At 33.9% G+C, this 21412-nt stretch overlaps 1 protein-coding gene across 1 annotated transcript; it reads left to right on the forward strand.

Moving 5' to 3' along the window:
* The first annotated feature begins 1465 nt into the window (after positions 1-1465).
* On the forward strand, positions 1466-4651 carry LOC105327498 (tripartite motif-containing protein 2-like). Its single transcript, XM_011428004.4, has 2 exons — positions 1466-1615; positions 2876-4651. The coding sequence occupies exon 2, from the start codon at positions 2918-2920 to the stop codon at positions 3920-3922; it is 1005 nt and encodes a 334-aa protein (XP_011426306.2). The 5' UTR covers positions 1466-1615; positions 2876-2917; the 3' UTR covers positions 3923-4651.
* Positions 4652-21412: the final 16761 nt, after the last annotated feature.

Raw genomic sequence — 21412 nt, forward strand, 5'->3', positions numbered from 1 at the left:
GTATGGTCATCCTTGCTGGTGTTCAGGCCTTTCTAGCGCAAGTGTGCGGCACTCCCTGCTTGCGTTAGGTTCAGCTGTTGGCGATAGTGTGCGGTCATCCCTGTTTGCGTAAACGTTGGTACCTGTTGAGTTGCGTAGGTGTGCGGTCATCCCTGCCTGCGTAACGTTGAGTCCCTATATATGTGCAGGAGCGGTGATTAAAGTCTGCTCTTGTAAATATTGGCAGCAATCAGGACTATCCGAGTTCCAAGGGGGAAAATGGATTTTATTTATACAGGATCTACATGTATTATTGTACATTGTCCAGATTGTTTGTATTATGACTCCATTAAGCTGACTTTATCATACCTAGTGTTCCTCAGGTGAGCGATGTGGCCCATGGGCCTCTTGTTAAATATAGCCCCTTGGCTCACATCTTTGAATAATTACAGAGTTATTGCCCCTATTATACTATATGCTTGTTATCGCTACTCCTCTGAAACCATAAGAGATAGAGACTTGAAACTTTTACCAATGTCTTCACTACACTTAGAGGGTTCTTTAATCTATCATACCGAAAAGATCTGAGGCCCCCTTCTAGCAGTTATTGCCCCTGAAAGTATTGAAACGTTGGTAAAACCACTTCCAACTTTTTTCATTACTTATCATAGAGACTTCAGATCACTTCGTATGGGAGCGTCTGCCTTGGTCGAACAAAATGACATAAAGGTCAAGGTCATTTGGAAACCTGTGAATTTATGATTTTCATGTCTTTTGAAATACAGAATCATAGTAAGGGTTTCAATAGCTTGCTGGATTGCGCAATAAGGTATTCAATTGGGTCAGCAAGGTATCACATCAAGTTATGTGGTTACTCAAGTGGAACTTGTTTTTACAGTCAACCCATTCATATTGTAGAAAAATAGCTAGCCTCTAGAACACTCTCTTCTATTATTAGGTTTTCTGTTTATATGCTTGTGTAAAGAATATATTCACTTGGTTCAGTTTTGTACAGAAAAAGTGCAAAAAAAATCATAGAGATGGTTTAGATAAACAACATGGAATTCTTAAATAACTTGGAATAAAAGAAAAATCTTTAAAAATCACTTATGGGTTTGTGGTTTTCCCATTTGATTGTACAATATATATTATAGGTATGAGAATTTTTTGTATATTTTTTTAGCAATCTAGCAACTTATTAAAATATTAAGATGGAAAGACCTCTAATTGTTCGGGAACAACTAGTGTACTAGTTAATTTTGCTTTAATGCACATTCGTTTTGCAATTCGGTATATTTTTGCCCTTTCCGCCGCCGATAGAGTTGACTCTATAACTATATTTATTTACAACAATTTACACCACTTTAGCTTTGAAATACACACATCGATTGAATAAGCAGGATTTCAGGAATTTAATCATGTTTGAACCACAACCAATAAGTTAAACAGTTCTATTTAAATCTTCTGAGAATGGGTAACCTAGATTCTAGATCAACAGGAATCAGTCCGAGTCTAAGTTTGTACCTGGCATTTAAATCAATAACATGAGCCGGCACACGTATATAGCAACGAACAGGATTAATAAACACCCGGAACCCGCCATGTTGGATACGAAGCTTTGTAGTTTACCAATTGGGTACGTTGGGGATGTTTTATTGTGTTTTCGTACATGTAATAATCAAAGTGTTGATAGTATAGAATGCTGGGATTTTTAATGTGTTATTGTTGATATTTAGTTGTTAAAAGATTTTGAGACAATTTGTTTTCCCTTCATTTAATATTTCTTTTAACTAAGTTAAACATTTCTCGTAACCTAGTCTTCAAATAAAATATGACGTATGTAATTCAACGAAAATTGTAATTATGGATACAATTGACATGATCAGTAAAAAAAAATAGTCATTACATCCATTTAAACGGAATTTTAAGGTACGATATGTCTTACACGTATATGATATCATTGGTCAGAATCAAATAAATTAAAATAATAAAATAAAATAATTAATCAAATTAATAACAGGCGCCTGACGTTTTTCAATTTTATCATAATGCAAAAAATACACCCTTTCTAGTAATAGGTAGACTATACATGTATTCATTTTAAGAAAAAAGTATAAAGCCATACTAGTATACTTTCTCGATCAATTAATTCTGGTTAAAATATAGAGTTGATAATGCTAATGACATTTAAGATCATTAGCATAAATACAGCAAAGACTTTGTTTTCCGAAAAGTCAAGCTAAAAGTCATTTGGAGAAATAATGTTTTATGGTTACGTGCATTCTTTTTATTATCAGTCTAGAGAAGTAAAGAAAATTTTAAAATGTACAAATAATATATAAAACCGTAACAAAGATTAAACATTAATAGAAGCATTCATTATTACGAGTGTGGGATAGTGAAATTTCACAGAGGGGACAAGATTCACGGTCTAGGACGAGGCTTTGCCGAGTCCTAGACCGTGAATCTTGGCCCAGAGGTGAAATTTCACTATCCAACACGAGTATAAAATGAATGATTCTTTTTCTCGCGTTATATGTTTGACAACTTTCGGTTATGACGTTCAAAAGATTACTTTCAGTTTATCCCTCCGCGTGCTTCAAATAGTGCAAGTCAAAATGAGAGCATACGACAGTTTTTTATTAAAAATATTAATATATTGTAATTAATTTAGCAAAACATTTACTTAATGGATAATCTCAATCCACCATTTTGCATTTTCCTACAGCAGACAATGTTTGTTTACGTTTTAAAACGGTGTAGTAATACACAGTGTAAGACAAAAAATCTCACACTGCTGTCTCACACCGGACAAACCGATCTCACACCGGTGATAATGCGAGAAAAATTTATCACATATGTTAATGCATGCTGAATATCACTTTAAAAATTTCAGAAATAGTTCCCCCATTTTCCAACCAAAAGAGGCTCTCTAACCATGGACTCCCTAGAAAGCCTTGTTAATGTTGTACACTGCATTATGTGTCAGTCGTCTGTGGCCCCGGTGTACTGTAAAGTTTGTCACATACAGCTGTGTAAAGACTGTTTAGAAAAACATACCTCTGAATCCTCTAAAGTTCACAGTGTTGAGCAACTTGAACAACATTCAGCTTCGTTGAACTCTCCCTGTGATCGGTCACTAATGACTGTACCTCTTGTCATTACATGTATATACACGGGGTATGATCCATTTTACGGTGTGGCCTGTCTGAATGATTCAGAAGTATGGACATGTGGTTGGGACAACCAGATGAAACTCTACAATCTTCAGGGTGAACTTTTGAAGTCAATACAAACCCAGTCAGGTCACAAGCCACGGCACATAGCAGTGACAAGGAGTGGGGAGCTAGTTTATACTGACCACAAAAATGGAACTGTGAACATAGTAAAGAATACACAGATAGAGACAGTAATCGAACTTCAGGAATGGAAACCTCTCAACGTCTGTTTTACTTCTTCAGGTGACCTCCTGGTTGTCATGGACGTTGATGATAAACAAAGTAAAATAGTGCGCTACTCTGGCTTCACAGAGAAACAAAGCATTCAGTACAATGAAAAAGGACAACCTCTCTTTTCACCTGGTGGAGATAAATACATCAGTGAGAACAGGAACCTAGATATTTGTGTATCAGACTGTGGAGCCGACAAAGTAGTGGTAGTTAATCAAGCCGGGAGTCTTCGGTTCACCTATACTGGCCATCCCTTACCTTCCGATAGATCATTTAATCCATGCGGCATCACAACAGACAGTCTGAGTCGTATCTTGACAGCTGATGATGAACACCACTGCATCCACATCCTTGATCAGGACGGAGAGTTCCTCCGCTTCATTCACAACTGTGGTTTAGAGGAGCCATGGGGGTTGTGCTTGGACACCAGAGACAACCTTTTTGTGGCGGAGTGGGGCACAGGAAAAGTAAAGAAAATACAATATTATAATTAAATTTGTTAATATATACTAAAAGTATCAATTGTTTGATTCTTACTATGTGTTAAGTTTAGATGTAAATTAAATCAGAATACAAAGGTGTTATTGGTACTACACGTAATAATATTTCACATACAAGTTTTTATTATATACTCATATTTGTGTGTAAATTATATAAATTAATGTAAACAATTGCACCTCACAATATTGTGCACATTAGTTGAATACTAGTATTTGTTAAACATCTATACATATGTAGAATGCTTTAGATGTAAACTCACTGACCATGTATTTTAGAAGTGAACAGACTACATGTAATACAACTTATGTATAATATTCAATGTGTTCAAATATTTCATGTCATCAAACTAGGCGAATGTGTTGAAATTTAAACATTTGTGTGAATTATTTATTTTAGTTGATGCATTTTTTAAAATGACCTACAATGTTTAAGTTTTAAGTCAACATATTAGATATGTTTATACATGAATTATGTAATTATATTAGGTGCATGTATATCGAAACAAACTCTGTTTTAAATCAAATTTATGTAAATTGACAGTTTATTTATAAAATTGCATGTCTACAATGCTTGCTAATCACTGAATTTTTTGTGGGTTTTTTTGTGTTATAACTGATTTTAATACCGAATAAAAAACCATTATTACCGTTATATAATCTAATACAATTCTGCAGAGCAATTTTCTTTTCAAGGGCACACGCAAAAGGAAATAAAATTAAAGAAGAAAAAAAATTAATCGTTTTAATTGTTGTTTAAAAGAAATCCTTACAAATGCTACGTAGCGTTCTTGGTAATCACCTCGGGTTCAAGTATATTACATAAATGACGAGTCCTCAAACTGGTATATTACATAAATGACGAGTCCTCAAACTGGTATATTACATGAATGACGAGTCCTCAAACTGGTATATTACATGAATGACGAGTCCTCAAACTGGTATTAAACACTTTGAAAAAGTAGCATACACTCTACATAATTAATAAAATGTTATAGTTTTACTTAATATAACAAGTGGACCACGGGCCTTCACAGTCACAATGACACACGAGCACCAAGACAGCCTATACTCTGGGATTCGTATACATTAAGGTTTATACTGGTTTAAGATGCCAAAACCCCGCAAATATAGTTCTAACATCCCCACCCCACCCCGAACACATACACCTTAAATCTTGCCTCAAATGATATAGGAGCAAAATCTATAACTTTTGGTGGAAAACGTAAGATAGAAAGAAAGTATGACATGAAAAGGTGCAAGCTTAAGTGGTTTTGACTTGTAGAGATTAGATGTAAGATTCTTTTCACATAGTTTTATATGATACATTAATTTCTCCAAAGTAGGGCAAACTTCAACTCTTGCTCGATTGAAGGCAGTGGAACCATCATCCCCTGTGAGAGTTGTTACAATGGCTTTCTTCTCCTTTATAGACTTTAGCATTTCTACAACCATGTTGGGTTCCATTGCCCTGATTTTCAACATCAGAACCGTCAATCAAGCCAGTAATGACAACTCCTCTCCACATGACATGTTCATAGGACTATCCTGCTAAAAAAAAATACCGTTCACAGATTTACAACGAATTCGTAAGCTACTTTGTTCAAAGAACTTGACACAAGTTTTAAATCACGTATGGTGATTTTATACGACTGGGTATGTAAAGAAGAAGGACGCTTGTCTGAACGTGTAAACAAGAGACAGGTCATTGCAGTTATGCAGATGGTCCTGATCCTGACTTGTTTGGTTGTTTAGAGCGAAGGAACCTGGGGACAGCAAAAATACCGATACATGGGGCTTGATTCTTTAAGCTGGTAGTAAGGTCATAACAAGAAATATACTATAACAATAACAAGCATAATCCTCTGTCGTGTAATCTTAAATCCACGAGAGGAGCAGTGCATGTAGTACCATCAAGTACAGTAGCCTACGTTTGTTCAGAAGCCAACTTTGCTTTGGATCAGATTAAAGGGGCGTGATCACGATTTTTGTCAAAAATTATTTTTCCGATTTTTATGTTAATACAATGATTCAGTAAGGCATGTTTAATAGGCAACGAAAATTTGAGTGCCATTTGTTGAGTTACACAGCTTATAATTCTTTGCTATGTAAACAAAACTTTTATTTACGTTTTGAATGCTGACGTAAAAATTCCAGTTTTAGACTTAAAATGAATGCGTTCAACGCTAGGAACTGTTTATTTATGCTTTAAATGAATAAGAAAATAGACACACCACCAAGAAAAAGATTTTTACTGGTATATTGAACCTGTGTTAACAAAACCAGGTCATGTGCCTTGAATTGAGAGCTCGGTATCTGGCTTATAACTCAACGACTGACTATCAAATTACATTTGAACATTAGAAATGCATTTCTAAAGCATTGTGAATAATAAAAACAGAATAATAGAATTAGAGCAAAATCGTGACCATGCGCATTAAACATATGCAATTTTTGTTATCACTTTTAGTATCCTTATTTCGGACATTATTTTGAAATCGACCAAGTTATAAAGCTTTTAAAAGGCAGTAAATCTATTGGATAAAGTATTTATATAATTGCCTGACGTCTTTAAAACATTCGAATTCCATCTCTCAGTGCAGATCTAGACATACGATTCTCCACACCCGCCCTTACGATATGTCGTCGTTTTATATTATTGCTTATGTACAGTACCGATCAGACTCAACGTAACAGAACGTAAACCCCAACTTAACCCTAGGTTTACTTTCTGGGTTTACTCTGGTTTTACTAAAGTGGACCCAGAGTAAACCTAAAGTAAACCCAGAGTGGACTCATAGAGTAAACCCAGTTAGAAGTATACCCTTTAAAACAGACGCTTACTGTGTATTCGGAATATACAAGGGGCAGAAATTACAGGCAGTAGGATGGTAAGAAAAAAACACGGGTCTCACACTTCAGTGCGTACTGTTGACCTAAAAAACAATATCCAAGTAAACCTGAGGAAACTCAAAATAAACCCCGGGTGGACCCAAATTTTCAAAAGGTAAACCCAAAAAGTAAACCCGGGGTTTAGTTGGGGTTTACTCTGGTGTTAGGTTGGGTTTGATCGGTACTGTATGTGTTAATATTTCTGTGTTTATATTTGACAGTTCTTTAATAGAATATTAAAGATACATGTATTTTTATCCCCTCGCGCAACTTGTTGCGAGGGGGATATAGCATCGCTACTCGTGTGTGTGTGTGTGTGTGTGTGTGTGTGTGTGTGTGTGTGTGTGTGTGTGTGTGTGTGTGCGCGCGCGCGCGCGCACAATCCATTTCAATTTTCTAGTAAATTAATAAAACACCTTCCAATAGAATTTCCTCAAGCTTTACACAAATATGCATCATTGTAGAAGATTCAAACAAATGCAATCTCATATTGATTGGTCAAATTTTTATGCAAAAACTTAGATAAAATTACACCATTGTAAAGTAGGGGGGCATACATTATGACAAAATTCGTTCAAAACTAAAAATATTTATCAGATTGCACACTTCTGTAAAATAACAAATAAAAAATGCGTGTGCCTTTCCGAACCATTAATACAGTTACAAATTATTATTTCATTAAATCAATGTCATAATCAACTTTGTATACGAGTTATCAATCGAAATTTCTGAGTAAGAGATATCAATCACCCAGAGCGAAAGTAGCGTGACAGAACAACGTTACGGTGAGTTATTAGGGTTAATAGCTTAATGTGTGTTTTAATGGTTTGTTATTATCCCCTCGCGCAACTTGTTGCGAGGGTGATATAGCATCGCTGCTGTGCGTGAGTGTGTATATATGTGTGTGTGTGTGTCCATTTCACCATTTTAGCAAAATTTAAAGAAAACCCTCGCATGCCTGTGTATCAAAATACGTAGACTTCATAAGCATGTTTAAAGGAAAAAACCCTATTTATTTTTAAGGATTTCCGTTAAATATTTTTTAAGATATCGTTAAAATTACAACACTTAAACATTTTATGTACAACTTCCGGTTCGTGAAATTAAACATTTCAAATCAACAACTTGATATTTTGTTGGATGTAAGCCCTATAAAGGTAAGAAGCAAACATTTTTGAGAAATTGGGAGTTGAAAGGATGTCCAAAGTGAAAAACTGAAGCAAGCAGGAGATTAAGTTTACCTTAATTTAATCGAAACAAGCAGCCGTCTGAGCCGAATTTCGGGCTATATTTAACGAATTACTTGGCTATATTTAACGAATTACCTAGAGAAGAACAGGCCTTTGACAAATATCGTCAACATGATAACCCACGAATTCATTTCATGTTAATCACTGAAGATATGTTACTCTTTTTTAAATATTGGGGTTAAAATTACGACATGTAAACTCGAATTTTCTCATGGAGCAGACTATAAATCGCCAGATCTTGGCTACGTTTCCTTTTCAATATGAAACTTAAATTTGCCTACACTAATTGTCTACATGCGTAATGTATGTCATTGGATAAAGGAATTTATTAAACTATATTACTAATGTTTAACACGTTTGTGGTGTGTTTTCCCTAGTAAGGGGAGCAATTGTACAAACACGTAAATGCACCCATCCCCCATGGATAAACACAGAGCGGGATAGGAATGAACGAAATATTTTAATTCAAATGGTTTTTAACAAGTTAAATATATGGTCTCTTCAATTACATGTTCATTTCTGAATAATGCATTTCCCCGCACAATATTTTCATTTCGCAAGGGGATGCTCCGCTTTGCGGTACCCTTGTTATACTATACATGTTATAACAAACCACTTCCGAGAGCGTGTCTGCACCTAAATACGTGTTATTTATTTTTATTGATTTTTATGTTTATTTGAGTTGTAACGAGCAAGAAAATCATTGAATTTTATATACGGACATGTAGCTTGTATGTTCATTTACCGTCAATCTATAATAATTTGGTTATCAGTATACTGTTATTCGTCCCTATATATAAAATGCGATAATCGTTAATTATGATTTATCACATTGAACACTGACGTACATTTAAAATCAGAAACTGTATAGTTGTATTGTTTGTTGAGTTTTGATAGTTAATTTTGCTTTTAAGCACATGCACTCGTCATGCAATTCTGAATTTTGTTGCCCGTTCCTCCGCCGATAGAGAAGACGCTATAACTATATTTTGCAACAATTTATACCACTTTAGCTTTTATATGCATATGTCGATTGAAGAAGCAGGATTCCAGGAATTAAATAATGTTTGAAGCACAGCCAATAAGTTGGTTGAGTTTTTAAGAACGTTAGTTCTGTTTAAATCTTCCGAGAATGAGTGACCTAGATTCTTGATCAAAGTCGATGTTTGTACCTGGCATTTAAATCATTTACATGATTGAACAGGACATGGTTGCCAACGGTATCAATAAACACATGGAACCCGCCATGTTGTATGCGAAGCTCTTTAGTTTACCAATTGAGTAACGTTGGGTAGGTTTTATTACTCATTTTTTGTGCATTCTTAATAACAGAAGTGTTGATATTACTGAACTTGGATTTTTAAAGTGTAATTATTGACTTAGAATTGTGAAAAGAGTTTTCAAAAATTTGTCTTCCCTTTAATTAATGATAATTTTTTTAATTGAGTTTAATATTTTTGTAATTCAGTCTATAAATCATAATATGATTGGCATGTAATTAAACAACAATTCTAATGGTGGATACAATTAACATGATCAGTATATAAAAAAGTAGGCATTTCTTCCATTTAAACGTCATTTAAGATAAAATATGCCATATACGTAAATTTTATCATAATGCAAAAAATATACCCCCTTTCTAATAATAGGAAATTATACATGACTATATATATTCATTTTGAGAAAAATGTATAACGCCAAATTATTAAATTTTCTCGATAAATTCATTCTGGTCAAAAGTACAGAAATATTGAGTTGAGAATGTATTTCTAAGGTAAGGTACTTTTTGTATAGTTTAAGTTTCCCTTTGACGCTGATAGTTTTTGGTTTGTTTGGTCAAGGTGGGGGTTTTTTTTTTTGGGGGGGGGGGGGTATTTTTTTTGTCCGCTGTATGTTAATTTGTTGTTTTGTGGGGTATTTTTTAGCTGACTTCTGCAGTTGTGCTATTTTTAGTAACATTGGAAATTTGTATGCCTATATACAGAAAATACAGAAAATACTTTGTTTTCAGCAGAGTCCAGCTAAAAGTCGTTTGGAAAAATGTGTTGCGGTTACATGCATACTTTTTATTATCAGTCGAGAAGATTAAAAAATTGACTGCAAATATACAAATAATTTATGAATCCGAACCAAGATTATACATAAATGACTGTATATTCAACGATACTGAATTTTACTCTTTACAGTTATTTCCCATATTTCCTACCAAAAAAGACTCTCTTACCATGGAATCCCTGGACAGTCTCGTAGATGTTGTACACTGCATTCTGTGTCAGTCATCTGTGGCCCCGTTGTTCTGTAAAGATTGTCGTATACATCTGTGTGAAGTCTGTTTAGAAAAGCATACCTCTGAATCCTCTAAAGTTCACAGTGTTGTGCAACTTGAACAACATTCAGCTTCGTTGAACTCTGCCTGTGATCGGTCACTAATGACTGTACCTCGGGTCATCACATGTATACAGGTATACATGGGATTAGATGAACCATTATACGGTGTGGCCTGTCTGAATGATTCAGAAGTATGGACATGTGGTTGGGGCAACCAGATGAAACTCTACAATCTTCAGGGTGAACTTTTGAAGTCAATCCAAACCCAGTCAGGTGCCAGGCCACGGCACATAGCAGTGACAAGGAGTGGGGAGCTAGTTTATACTGACCACAAAAATGGAACTGTGAACATAGTAAAGAATACACAGATAGAGACAGTAATCGAACTTCAGGAATGGAAACCTCTCGGCGTCTGTTTTACTTTCTCAGGTGACCTCCTGGTTGTCATGGACGTTGATGATAAAGAAAGTAAAGTTGTGCGCTACTCTGGCTTCACGGAGAAACAAAGCATTCAGTACAATGAAAAAGGACAACCTCTCTATTCACCTGGTGCAGTTAAATACATCAGTGAGAACAGGAACTTAGATATTTGTGTATCAGACTGTAAAGCCGACAAAGTAGTGGTAGTTAATCAAGCCGGGATTCTTCGGTTTACCTATACTGGTCATCCCTTACCTACCGAGAGATCATTTAATCCATGCGGCATCACAACAGACAGTCAGAGTCGTATCTTGACAGCTGATGATGAACACCACTGCATCCACATCCTTGATCAGGACGGAGAGTTCCTCCGCTTCATTCACAACTGTGGTTTAGAGGAGCCATGGGGGTTGTGCTTGGACACCAGAGACAACCTTTTTGTGGCGGAGTGGGGCACAGGTAAAGTAAAGAAAATACAATATTATAATTAAATTTGTTACTATATACTCAAAGTATCGATTATTTGATTCTTTTTACGTGTGAATTTAGATGTAACTTAATTGATAAATCATAAAACAAAGGTGTGAATAGTACTACACATAATTATATATCACATACAAGTTTTTATTGCATAATCATATTTGTGTGTAAATTATGTATACAATTGCACCTCAAAATATGGTGCACATTAGTTGAGTACTAGTATTTGTTAAACATGTATACATGTGTATAATGCTTTAGATGTTATCTCACTGACCATGCAGTTTAGAAGTGAACAGACTACATGTAATACAACTTGTGTATAATATACAATGTGTTCAGTTATTTCATGTCATCATACTACGTGAATGTGTTGAAATTTAAACATTTGTGTGAATTATTTATTTTAGTTGATGCAATTTTTTTTTGAAAATGACCCACAATGTTTAAGTTTTAAGTTAATAGATATGTTTATACATGAACTATGTAATTATAATACGTACATGTATATCGAAACAAACTCTGTTTTAAATTATGTAAATTGACGGTTTATTTATAAAATTGCTTCTCTACAATGTTTGTTTATCACTTACTTTTTTGTGAGTTTTTTTTTTTTTTTTGGGGGGGGGGGTGTTAAAACTGATTTTAATACCTAAAAATACCTATTTCTACCATTATCTAGTCTTTCACAGACAATTCTGCAGAGCAATATTCTTTTTAAGGGCACATGCAAAAGGGAAAACAATTGCAGGTGTAAACAATTGCACCGCACAATATGGTGCACATTAGTTGAGTACTATTATTTGTTAAACATATATACATATAATGCTTTAGATGTAAACTGGCTGACCATGCATTTTAGAAGTGAACAGACTACATGTAATACAACTTATGTATAATATACAATGTGTTCAATTATATCATGTCGTCAAACTAAGTGAATACAATGTGTTCAATTATTTCATGTCATCAAACTAAGTGAATGTGTTGAAACTTAAACATTTGTGTGAATTATTTCTTTCAGTTGCAATTTTTTTTAAAAATGTCCCATAATGTGTATGTTTTATATGTCAACATATCGGGTATGTTTATACATGAACTATATGCATGTAATTATAATTGGTACGTGTATATCAAAACAAACTCAGTTTCAAATCAAATTTATGTAAATTGACTGTTTATCTATAATTTGCAAGTCTACAGTGTTTGTTTATAACTTAATTTGTAGCTCACCTGAGCTGAAAGCTCAAGTGAACTTTTGTGATCACTTTTTGTCCGGTGTCCGTCCGTCTGTCTGTTTGTCCGTCTGTCCGTTCGTCTGTCTGTCTGTAATTTTTTTTTACATTTTCGACTTCTACTACAGGACCACTGCGTCAATTTTAACCAAATTTAGCACAAAGCATCACTGGGTAAAGGGGATTCAAGTTTGAAAAAATAAAGAGCCATGCGCTCTTTTAAAGGAGAGATAATTAGGATTTATTGAAAATTTGTCGATATTTTTCAAAAATCTTCTTCTCAAATACCAGTTGGCAAGAAAAGCTGACACTTGTGTGAAAGCATCCTCAGATAGTGTAGATTCAAGTTTGTTCAAATCTTGGTCCCCGGGGGTAAGGTGGGGCCACAAGAGGGGGTAGAACTTTTACGTAGGTATATATACAGGAAATCTTTATAAATCTTCTTCTCACAAAATGATCAGCCAGGAAAGCTGAATAGAAGCATCCTCAGGTAGTGTAGATTCAAAATTGTGAAAATCATCATGGCCACCAGGGGTATGGTATGGCCATATTTTGGGGGAAGGGGGGAGGACTTTATATACTCTGTTAAGCTTATTTTATCATACCGAGTGTTGCTCAGGTGAGCGATGTGGCCCAAGGGCCTCTCTTTTGTGTGGGTGTTTTTGTGTGTGTCAAAGCTTATATTAATAACGAATAAATACCATTACTACCAGTCTTTCAGAGACGATTCAGCAAAGCAAATTTCTTATCAAGGGCACGTGCATAACGGAATAAAACTAAACTAGAAAAAATCAATCGTCTTAACTGTTGTTTTAGGCAAACCCTTAAAATTGTAGCGTTTGGGTATTCACCTCAGGTTCAAGTCTCAAACTGGTATTTAACACTTTGAAAAAGTAGCATAAACTCTATTTAAAATATCATAAACATAATTAATAAAATTTTAAAATATTATTACCACGGGCCTTCACAGTCACATGAGCACCATTACAGTCTATACACTGGGAATCGTATACCTGTATGAATTTAATTAAGCTTTATACTGGTCTAAACCTTAGTTTTAAGATGCAAAATCCTCGCAAATATGGTTAACATCCCAACCACACCCCAAACACATACACCTTAAATCTTGCCTCTAATAATATAGGAGCGAAATCTATAATCTTTGGTGGAAAAGTTAAAATAAGAGTGCATGACTTGAAAAGGTGCAAGCTTAAGGCTCTACTGATTGGAAATAACTTGTTATATTTGCTAAATAGGTCTGGAGATTACTTGATGAAAGATTTTTTTTTATAGAAAGCACACCCGATTTGTAATCAGTTTCTTCAATTTTCGGTCCAGGTTGGTTGTCCATTCTGGTATAAAGACTCACCGGAGTAGCACCATTACCCGATTATGAATACGACAGATTTTAAAAAATTAATAACTTCAAAACCAGTGAATTAAAAGGAATGCATGTCTAGCTCGATAAGTTATAATTGTTGTTTTCGATCAGTTGGCAGAGTAGTATCTACACAAAAAAGTCCAGTATCATATCCGCCCCCTCCCCCTTTAATTATTATACCCTTATCCAACCCGATCTATATCAAAGACACGTTTAAATATCAATTACATACATGTAACTATTTGTTGATGAAAAGTAGAAATATAATGTATTCAAACTTTATTAATAACATTTATATGACAAATATAATAAAAGAACTGATAAACACATGGATACCCCGTCCCATTTTAAAATTATTCAAAACATGAATGTTGATACCCACAGGCCTTGATGGTCACCTGAGTACCATATTCCTTATATTGAACTATCAGAGAATTTGAAGTATGAATCCTGATTAACACGAATCTCCTCTAACCGTTAAATTACCCATAAATTTATTGTGAGAAAACACCAATTCAAAAATGGAGGGAGGATGTAAGATTCGGAGGAATCTCGGATTATCTACATCCTAGTTCCAGAGGCAAAAAAAATACAAAATTTTGGTAAAAAGAGACCTGGATTATTCATTCGGAGTGCACACTTGAAACAAGCATACATGCACAATGCATAGAAAATTGTTCTTACACAGAACACACATTCAATATGACACGGCCACGGGGCAATTTACCTTTTTAAGATGATGTTAAAATTGATATCGAACTACGAACGACCAGTGGAATACGGTTACCCGAGTCACCAAAACAAACATGCCACTCTATGGCCATTATTTTAACACTTCCTCGATTAAAAGCATCAATCCCTGACTTATAGACAGTTAATTTTACATCAAAACGACGACAAAATGGGCAGAATTGAAATGTTACAATGCATTTATTTTAAGTTTAAAACCGTGCGAAACTTTTTGTGTGCGATGAATATACAGTTTTTGTATGGATGGACCGGTAGCTCCACGGTCCGTCAACCAAAATATCCCGTGGGGCTACAATTCTGCAGCTACATAGTATAGTTCCAGAGAGAGTATAATATTCTGTTGATTCAGCATAGCAGAGCACAAGTGTTTAATCCAGGCAAAAAATCATTTATGGGAAGAAATTTATTTTGTAAGGAGTTAGATTTTTTATCTCTGTCTGCCTTGCATTCATTTCTGAGCAATTAAAGAAATTTACCTTCATTTGATATACGAAAGTTGGTTTCATGATTTGAATAACAATTTGATTTTTAGTAGAGTTTTTTTTTTGTTTTTTTTTTTTTTTTAGAAATTATAAGATTTTATCCGTACTTAACAATTACATGTATCTTGCAACCGAAGTTAATACAAAGTCATATCAAAAACAAAACTTAGTTAACAGTGTAAATTAAACAAATAGGGTTAGTATGTATGTTTAGTTATAGTTAAGTTAAGAATACAATAAATGAAACAAACCATATGTGATTCTACACATGGTAACCCTACTTACACCCATAGCAGCCTTTCCAAGCAGGAAGTACTTCAAAATCATAAATCTGTAATAGATATCTTTAATATCCCAATTACACAAAATGAATTTTATTTACCCTTTTTGTACTGAATTCCAAGGCTTCACAAAAGTCCTTACAAACAGAGATATATAGCAGGTTTCAGTTAATGTTCTACCAAACATCTCTCTTTACTCTTTACTAAAATTCTTACAGTAGTGAAGGAGAAACTTCAAGAGTACTGCACAACAATATACTTTAGAAGTGGTGTGAATCAGATATGGATATTACAAAACTCTGAAGAATTATTAGAAACTTCGAGGTCACAAAATTTTACCAAAATCAATAGCATCAAAACGTACGATTTTTCAACGCTTTATACAACCACTCCCCATGACAAATTAAAATCTAGGTTTTTTTATATCATTGACAGTTGTTGGACGTCGAAAAAATGCTTAACTTGTCACTGGAAATCGTAAGAATTATTTTGTTTAAAAACATTCTGATTGCACACCCAAGTACTCTGAAGTTGACATTAAAAAGATGATTGAGTTTCTGATAGACAACATCTATGTAGTTTTTGGAAATCAAGTCTTCCAACAATCTGTTGGAATTTCCATTGGTACCAATTGTGCCCCATTGTCAGCAGGTCTATTTTTGCATTCTTATGAAGCAGAATTTATTCAAAAACTTGTAGGTGAAAAAATAAATCACTCGCTGTGGCCTTCAACTCAACATTCAGGTATATCGACGACGTATTATCTGTAGTAGGAAAGGTGGAATGAGTATATTAATACAACGAAAACATATGGCTGGACCGGGAATCGAACCCGGGACCCCTGCAACTCTAGTCAGGAGCTCTACCAATGAGCTACCCAGGCCGATATCCACGGTCTATGTAGCCCCAACCACTACATTCCTCCCTCCTTAAATAGTCTTCGACCTCGAAGACACAATACAAGTTCACCTTGTCAGGACTTATATATATATATATATTATATATATATATATATATATATATATATGCCTGAACAAGGAAGACCACGGCACCATCTGTAGTAGGAAAGGAGGAATGAGTATATTAATACAACGAAAACATATGGCTGGACCGGGAATCGAACCCGGGACCCCTGCAACTCTAGTCAGGAGCTCTACCACTGAGCTACCCAGGCCGATCTCCACGGTCCATATAGCCCCAACTACTACATTTCAATAAACAATTGTTATTTCCATACTTACTTCGACTCGATATAGCTCAGTGAACTTGAAATAAAAGATATCACAGTCTGCGTCATCTGTTTCATATTTGGATATTTTAGTGGACATTGATGCTAACGTAACAACAAAACTTTATGATAAACGCGATGACTTCTTTTTCTCTATAGTCAACTTCAATATACCTTCATCACCTGCATATGGAGTTTTTGTCTCTCAGTTGATGCGATACGCAAGGGCATGCTCTTCGTATGTGTAGTGCAAGTGGCCAAAAGAGTCACCATCATTGGATCATGCAACACCGACCCCTCCAATTGTTCGGACATTATTAGATCATTATCAGACACCATTTGGAATTGTAACGGGTTTAATTTTAAGGACTATATTACTCGGGTAACCGTCAAGGCATGTTGGCCTCTTGTTTATCAATTGTTCGGGGATTGCCTTGAGCTAACATAATTTTTTATGGATTGTTTTTGTTCTCACAACTTTCTTACTCTATAGCGAAGCATGCTGAAAAATTTAACTCATCTTTCTCATCATATTGAATTATGAATCGGTACCATTTCGTTTATTTCTAAAGCAGGATCACTTGTTAAGATCTTATTCACTTTTTAATGTCTTTTTTTTGTAATACTATTATAGACTTTAATGTCTAACGGGTTTTTTTTTAAAAGATCTTATCAATTTTTATTCAATATTTGGCTAAGACGATTGTATCAAAAAACATGTCTACTAAATGTACTCTACTAAGAAAATAGAGATATTCAATAGAGCATGTCCATTAAATGTACTCACAAAGAAAATAGAGATATTTGAACGTTGTTTGGTTTGATTCTCCGCATGAAGTATTTGCGGGTTCAATTTATTTTTGGGAAATGATTTAAACAGTATGATTATCTAAATATAGACATAACCACACAGACAACTAAATTTTAACAGTGGGTATACTCTGTACGAAGGCCAAAAGACATAACTATGCATGCAGTTTATTTTAAGTTTTTTAAAAAAAATTTAAGAGTCTTTTGCTTGAAATGACGGAAAAGTCTTTAATATCGATATCTTCATGTCATATAACATATAAAACTGTTATCATTTCACTGACAAGCTATAAATAAATAAAAAGAAAATATTAAAAATACACTGTTTATATGTAATCATAATTGTAACATGCAATGCCCAATGAGGCCTAAATTTGGAAATAAATTCTATACTATCCTATTCTATTCTCGTATGTTACTGTGGCATTAAAATTTACAATAAAAGATTGCTTCACTATAAAAATCTATTGTTATAGCTAAAATAAGAAATATTTTGATTTTATTTGAACGATTCACAATGCTTTATTTGTTATTTCTTAATAGCTTAGAATGTTTTAAATGAAGAAAAAAGAAAATGTTCATTTAATACGTTGATAGGGAAATTCATGTTGTATTTGATAACATTCGCATGTAAAATATGTGGGAGTTACCTCGCTTTTTGCTATAATTCATATCGATACACGGTGAACGAAGAGTCTTCCATTAAGGTTAGACGACACGTTCCTCAATTTAATATAACTTTTTCCAGGAATTTGTTAATATTTTACAACTACTTTTACAAGCTTTCTTGCAAAGAATTAGGATACATTACCAGGCATTTCTGCAAAATACCATAGTATTCAATTTACTATATACAATCTTACTTGAAAATGCACTTGAATTGCTCATATAGCACAGCGAAATTCACTACATTGGAGCTCTACCTCGGCCAGGGCCAGGCTTTGAACTCACCACCTCTAAAACCTACGCTCGTGGAAGTGAGCGGTCACTGCTCTAACCACTCGGCCATCTAGGCACGTATCATTTTACAAGTAAATTTTTATCATCTTAAAAATAATTATAAAAGTAATTATTTTTATTGGAACTCTTTATTACGAGGAGATGTGAAAAGGTGCTCGAGGAACGTGTCGTCTGACCTTATATATTTCTTTTAATTTCCGAAACATTTTTGCGTGGTTAAAGGTGAAGAATTTCTGTGTGTTATAAAAATTGAATTTCAAGATGGAAGGGAGTATATCAGTGGGTTTGCATTTAATCCGACAAGAACTATAAGTAAGTGAAATTTCGCCCCCCCCCCCACCCCCCCCCCCCCATTCGCAATTTTAAAAACATTAAATTGCTATGTAAATTTTTTTTAAGACTAGATGATTTAATGTATGTTTTTCAGTTATTTGTTTGATCTATTTGCATTCATTGGCAGTATAAGACGTCAGAAGTTACAGGATTTTTTTATAGTTCAAACAAAACCATTCAAAAATTGACATTATTCCTATCTTCTTTGAACAAGAACAAACTTGTTTTCACTTACATGTCTCGGATTCGTACATCTTTGAAGAAAATATTTTGTTCTTCAAGAAATCGCTCAATGTTTTCTGAAAGAAAAATCTCTTGAAAACACCGTTTTGTGCTAAAATTTAAAAATGGTGTTAAAGGTTAACTTTCTGGTGTCATATTTCAAAATCTGGGCATTTGAATCAAAATGAAAATTAGGGAAACTCTTCACATGTATATCCGTATAGAGGAATCAAAGAATTATACAGTAAATTGATGGTGTTCATTTAAAGGGGTCATATTAGTGGTTTGTTGCAAATTTTGAATTTACTGGGTGGGTGTAAATACAAAATTTACAACTTGACAACTAGTTGTCATGTTGCAAATTTTGAACTCCATTGTCATGTTGCAAATTTTGTATTTACACCCACCTAGTAAATTCAAATTCAAAATTTACAACATGACATTAGGCCCTTATACAGTCCTTTGAAAATAGTTCCTTATGGATAGGGTTGACAGCCTGGTGGGACCGGTATTGCTCTACTTACCATGTAATGACATAAAGACCACAAACTGGGCTCTTTTGATGTTGAGTAAGATTGGAATAAGTTCTTCAGGAAATTGGAACAGGTTTGTCTCTCAAAATTTTGCTATAGCAAGATCTTTAGTTATTTTTTTTCTTAGTATTTTTGTTATTAACGTGTAAATTTCCTTCTGATTAAAGGACTATATATGATAAGGGCCTAAAATGGCCCCCTAAAATGTACATCATCATTTTACTATTAGTCTTTGTTTTCTTAGTACAGATATGTATGTGATGTGTTAACATAATATTCATTTTGGTTCAAGTGCCCGCAATTTAGAAATATGACATTGTAAAGACAACCTTTTCCCGCCATTTTTGCATTTTTAGCGTAAAACAGCTTGTTTTCAAGCAGTTTTTCCTTCCGAAAACATAGAGCGCATTCTTGAACAAATAAAATATCTTAATCAGAGATGTATCTAGCCAAGACTAATAAGTGACAAAAAAATTTTCCTTGTTCAAGCATGCGCTCTATATTTTCCATTCGTAAATAGAAAAGAAAAATGTCAATTTTTGGCTGATTTTGATTGAATTATAGAAATGGCGTCACTTCTGACGTCATATACTGCCAGTGAGTGCAAATAAATCAAATAAATAGATGAAATTATATTCTATATCAACTCTTCTAAAAAATTAGTTAACATTTTATTGTACCCGACACAATTAAAAAATGGCGAATTATGGGGGCCAAATTTAACTCTTATCATATATAGTTCTTTGCAAACAATACAAAAAACTTCAATGCTACATAAAGAATGAAAACTCAAACATCACATTATAATCGCTTTAGCTTTATATATAGTCGATTTTATAAATATAACACGTTGTACATTGTCCTCCATTAATACAAGAGTAAACAGACACTATAATCGTATCTGATGTAAATTATAAAATATTTTTTTCGCTTCGGGATTGATGAAGAAGGTATTATGTGTGCATGGCACATTCAATTATAAAATAACCATAGCAGATGATTATTTAGCAATCGGATGCACATTATTAATGTTTTGTTTATTTACTATCATTGTTCTTGAAATATCAAATCAAAGACAACAATAGTCTACTTTAAAAAGCCTTTTAAAACATGAAAATTGCATGTATGTTTTATCATAATGCTTATTGTAGAGTGAAGACATGACAACTCCAAAAAAACGTGCGAATTTCCTCGCTTTGATGGTTATGAAGTATGTGTACATTGATTAGTCTGTGATTAATAAACATTCATTAATTTGGTCGTATGTCGTAAGTTCTTTTGTAAAACGCAGCAGGCGACTATAACTCAGTTTGTGCAAGCTTTTTTTTTTATTTTACAGTAACCTAATAAGATGAAGTAATCATTTTAATGCCAAGTTATAACCAAATTGACTTTTAAAAGTCAATGAAAGACGCAAAATGTGTGGATAATTACACATTATATATACATATCAATCAAAATCCAACTCCTTCGCAGGAGTTAGGTTTCTTGCATCTATGCATGTATTGCATTTACTGATTTAACTACAGGAAAGCAATATAGGACTTATCTGGATATGCTATTTATTTCCTACTGTCAAAATTAAAGTAGATTTTTTGATCCAAACTAAAAAATTAAAAAAGAATATAAACTTTAAACCGACAGAAATTAACTAGGGACTATTAGTATGTTTATTTAACTTTGGGAAGTACAGCCCTTCAGAAGATGATAATAATTACTCTTAAGTTACAAATGTATAATATTTAGACTTCCTTGAGTCTAAAATATGGGAGGGGGGGCTGGCTAAGTATTCCATAGTTCACAGTTCATATGAATAAATAATTAAATAGATCGCTGTGAAAAATTTTTGTATAGATTTTACACCCGGACAAAAAATAATTTCTAAATGAAATATCTGATGTG

Source organism: Magallana gigas, chromosome 6 (assembly GCF_963853765.1).
Source record: "Magallana gigas chromosome 6, xbMagGiga1.1, whole genome shotgun sequence".
NCBI lineage: Eukaryota > Metazoa > Mollusca > Bivalvia > Ostreida > Ostreidae > Magallana > Magallana gigas.

What these genes read in the sequence shown, in the direction of transcription:
- LOC105327498 (XM_011428004.4), top strand. Translation starts at nt 2,918, where the DNA reads ATGGACTCCCTAGAAAGCCTTGTTAATGTTGTACACTGCATTATGTGT.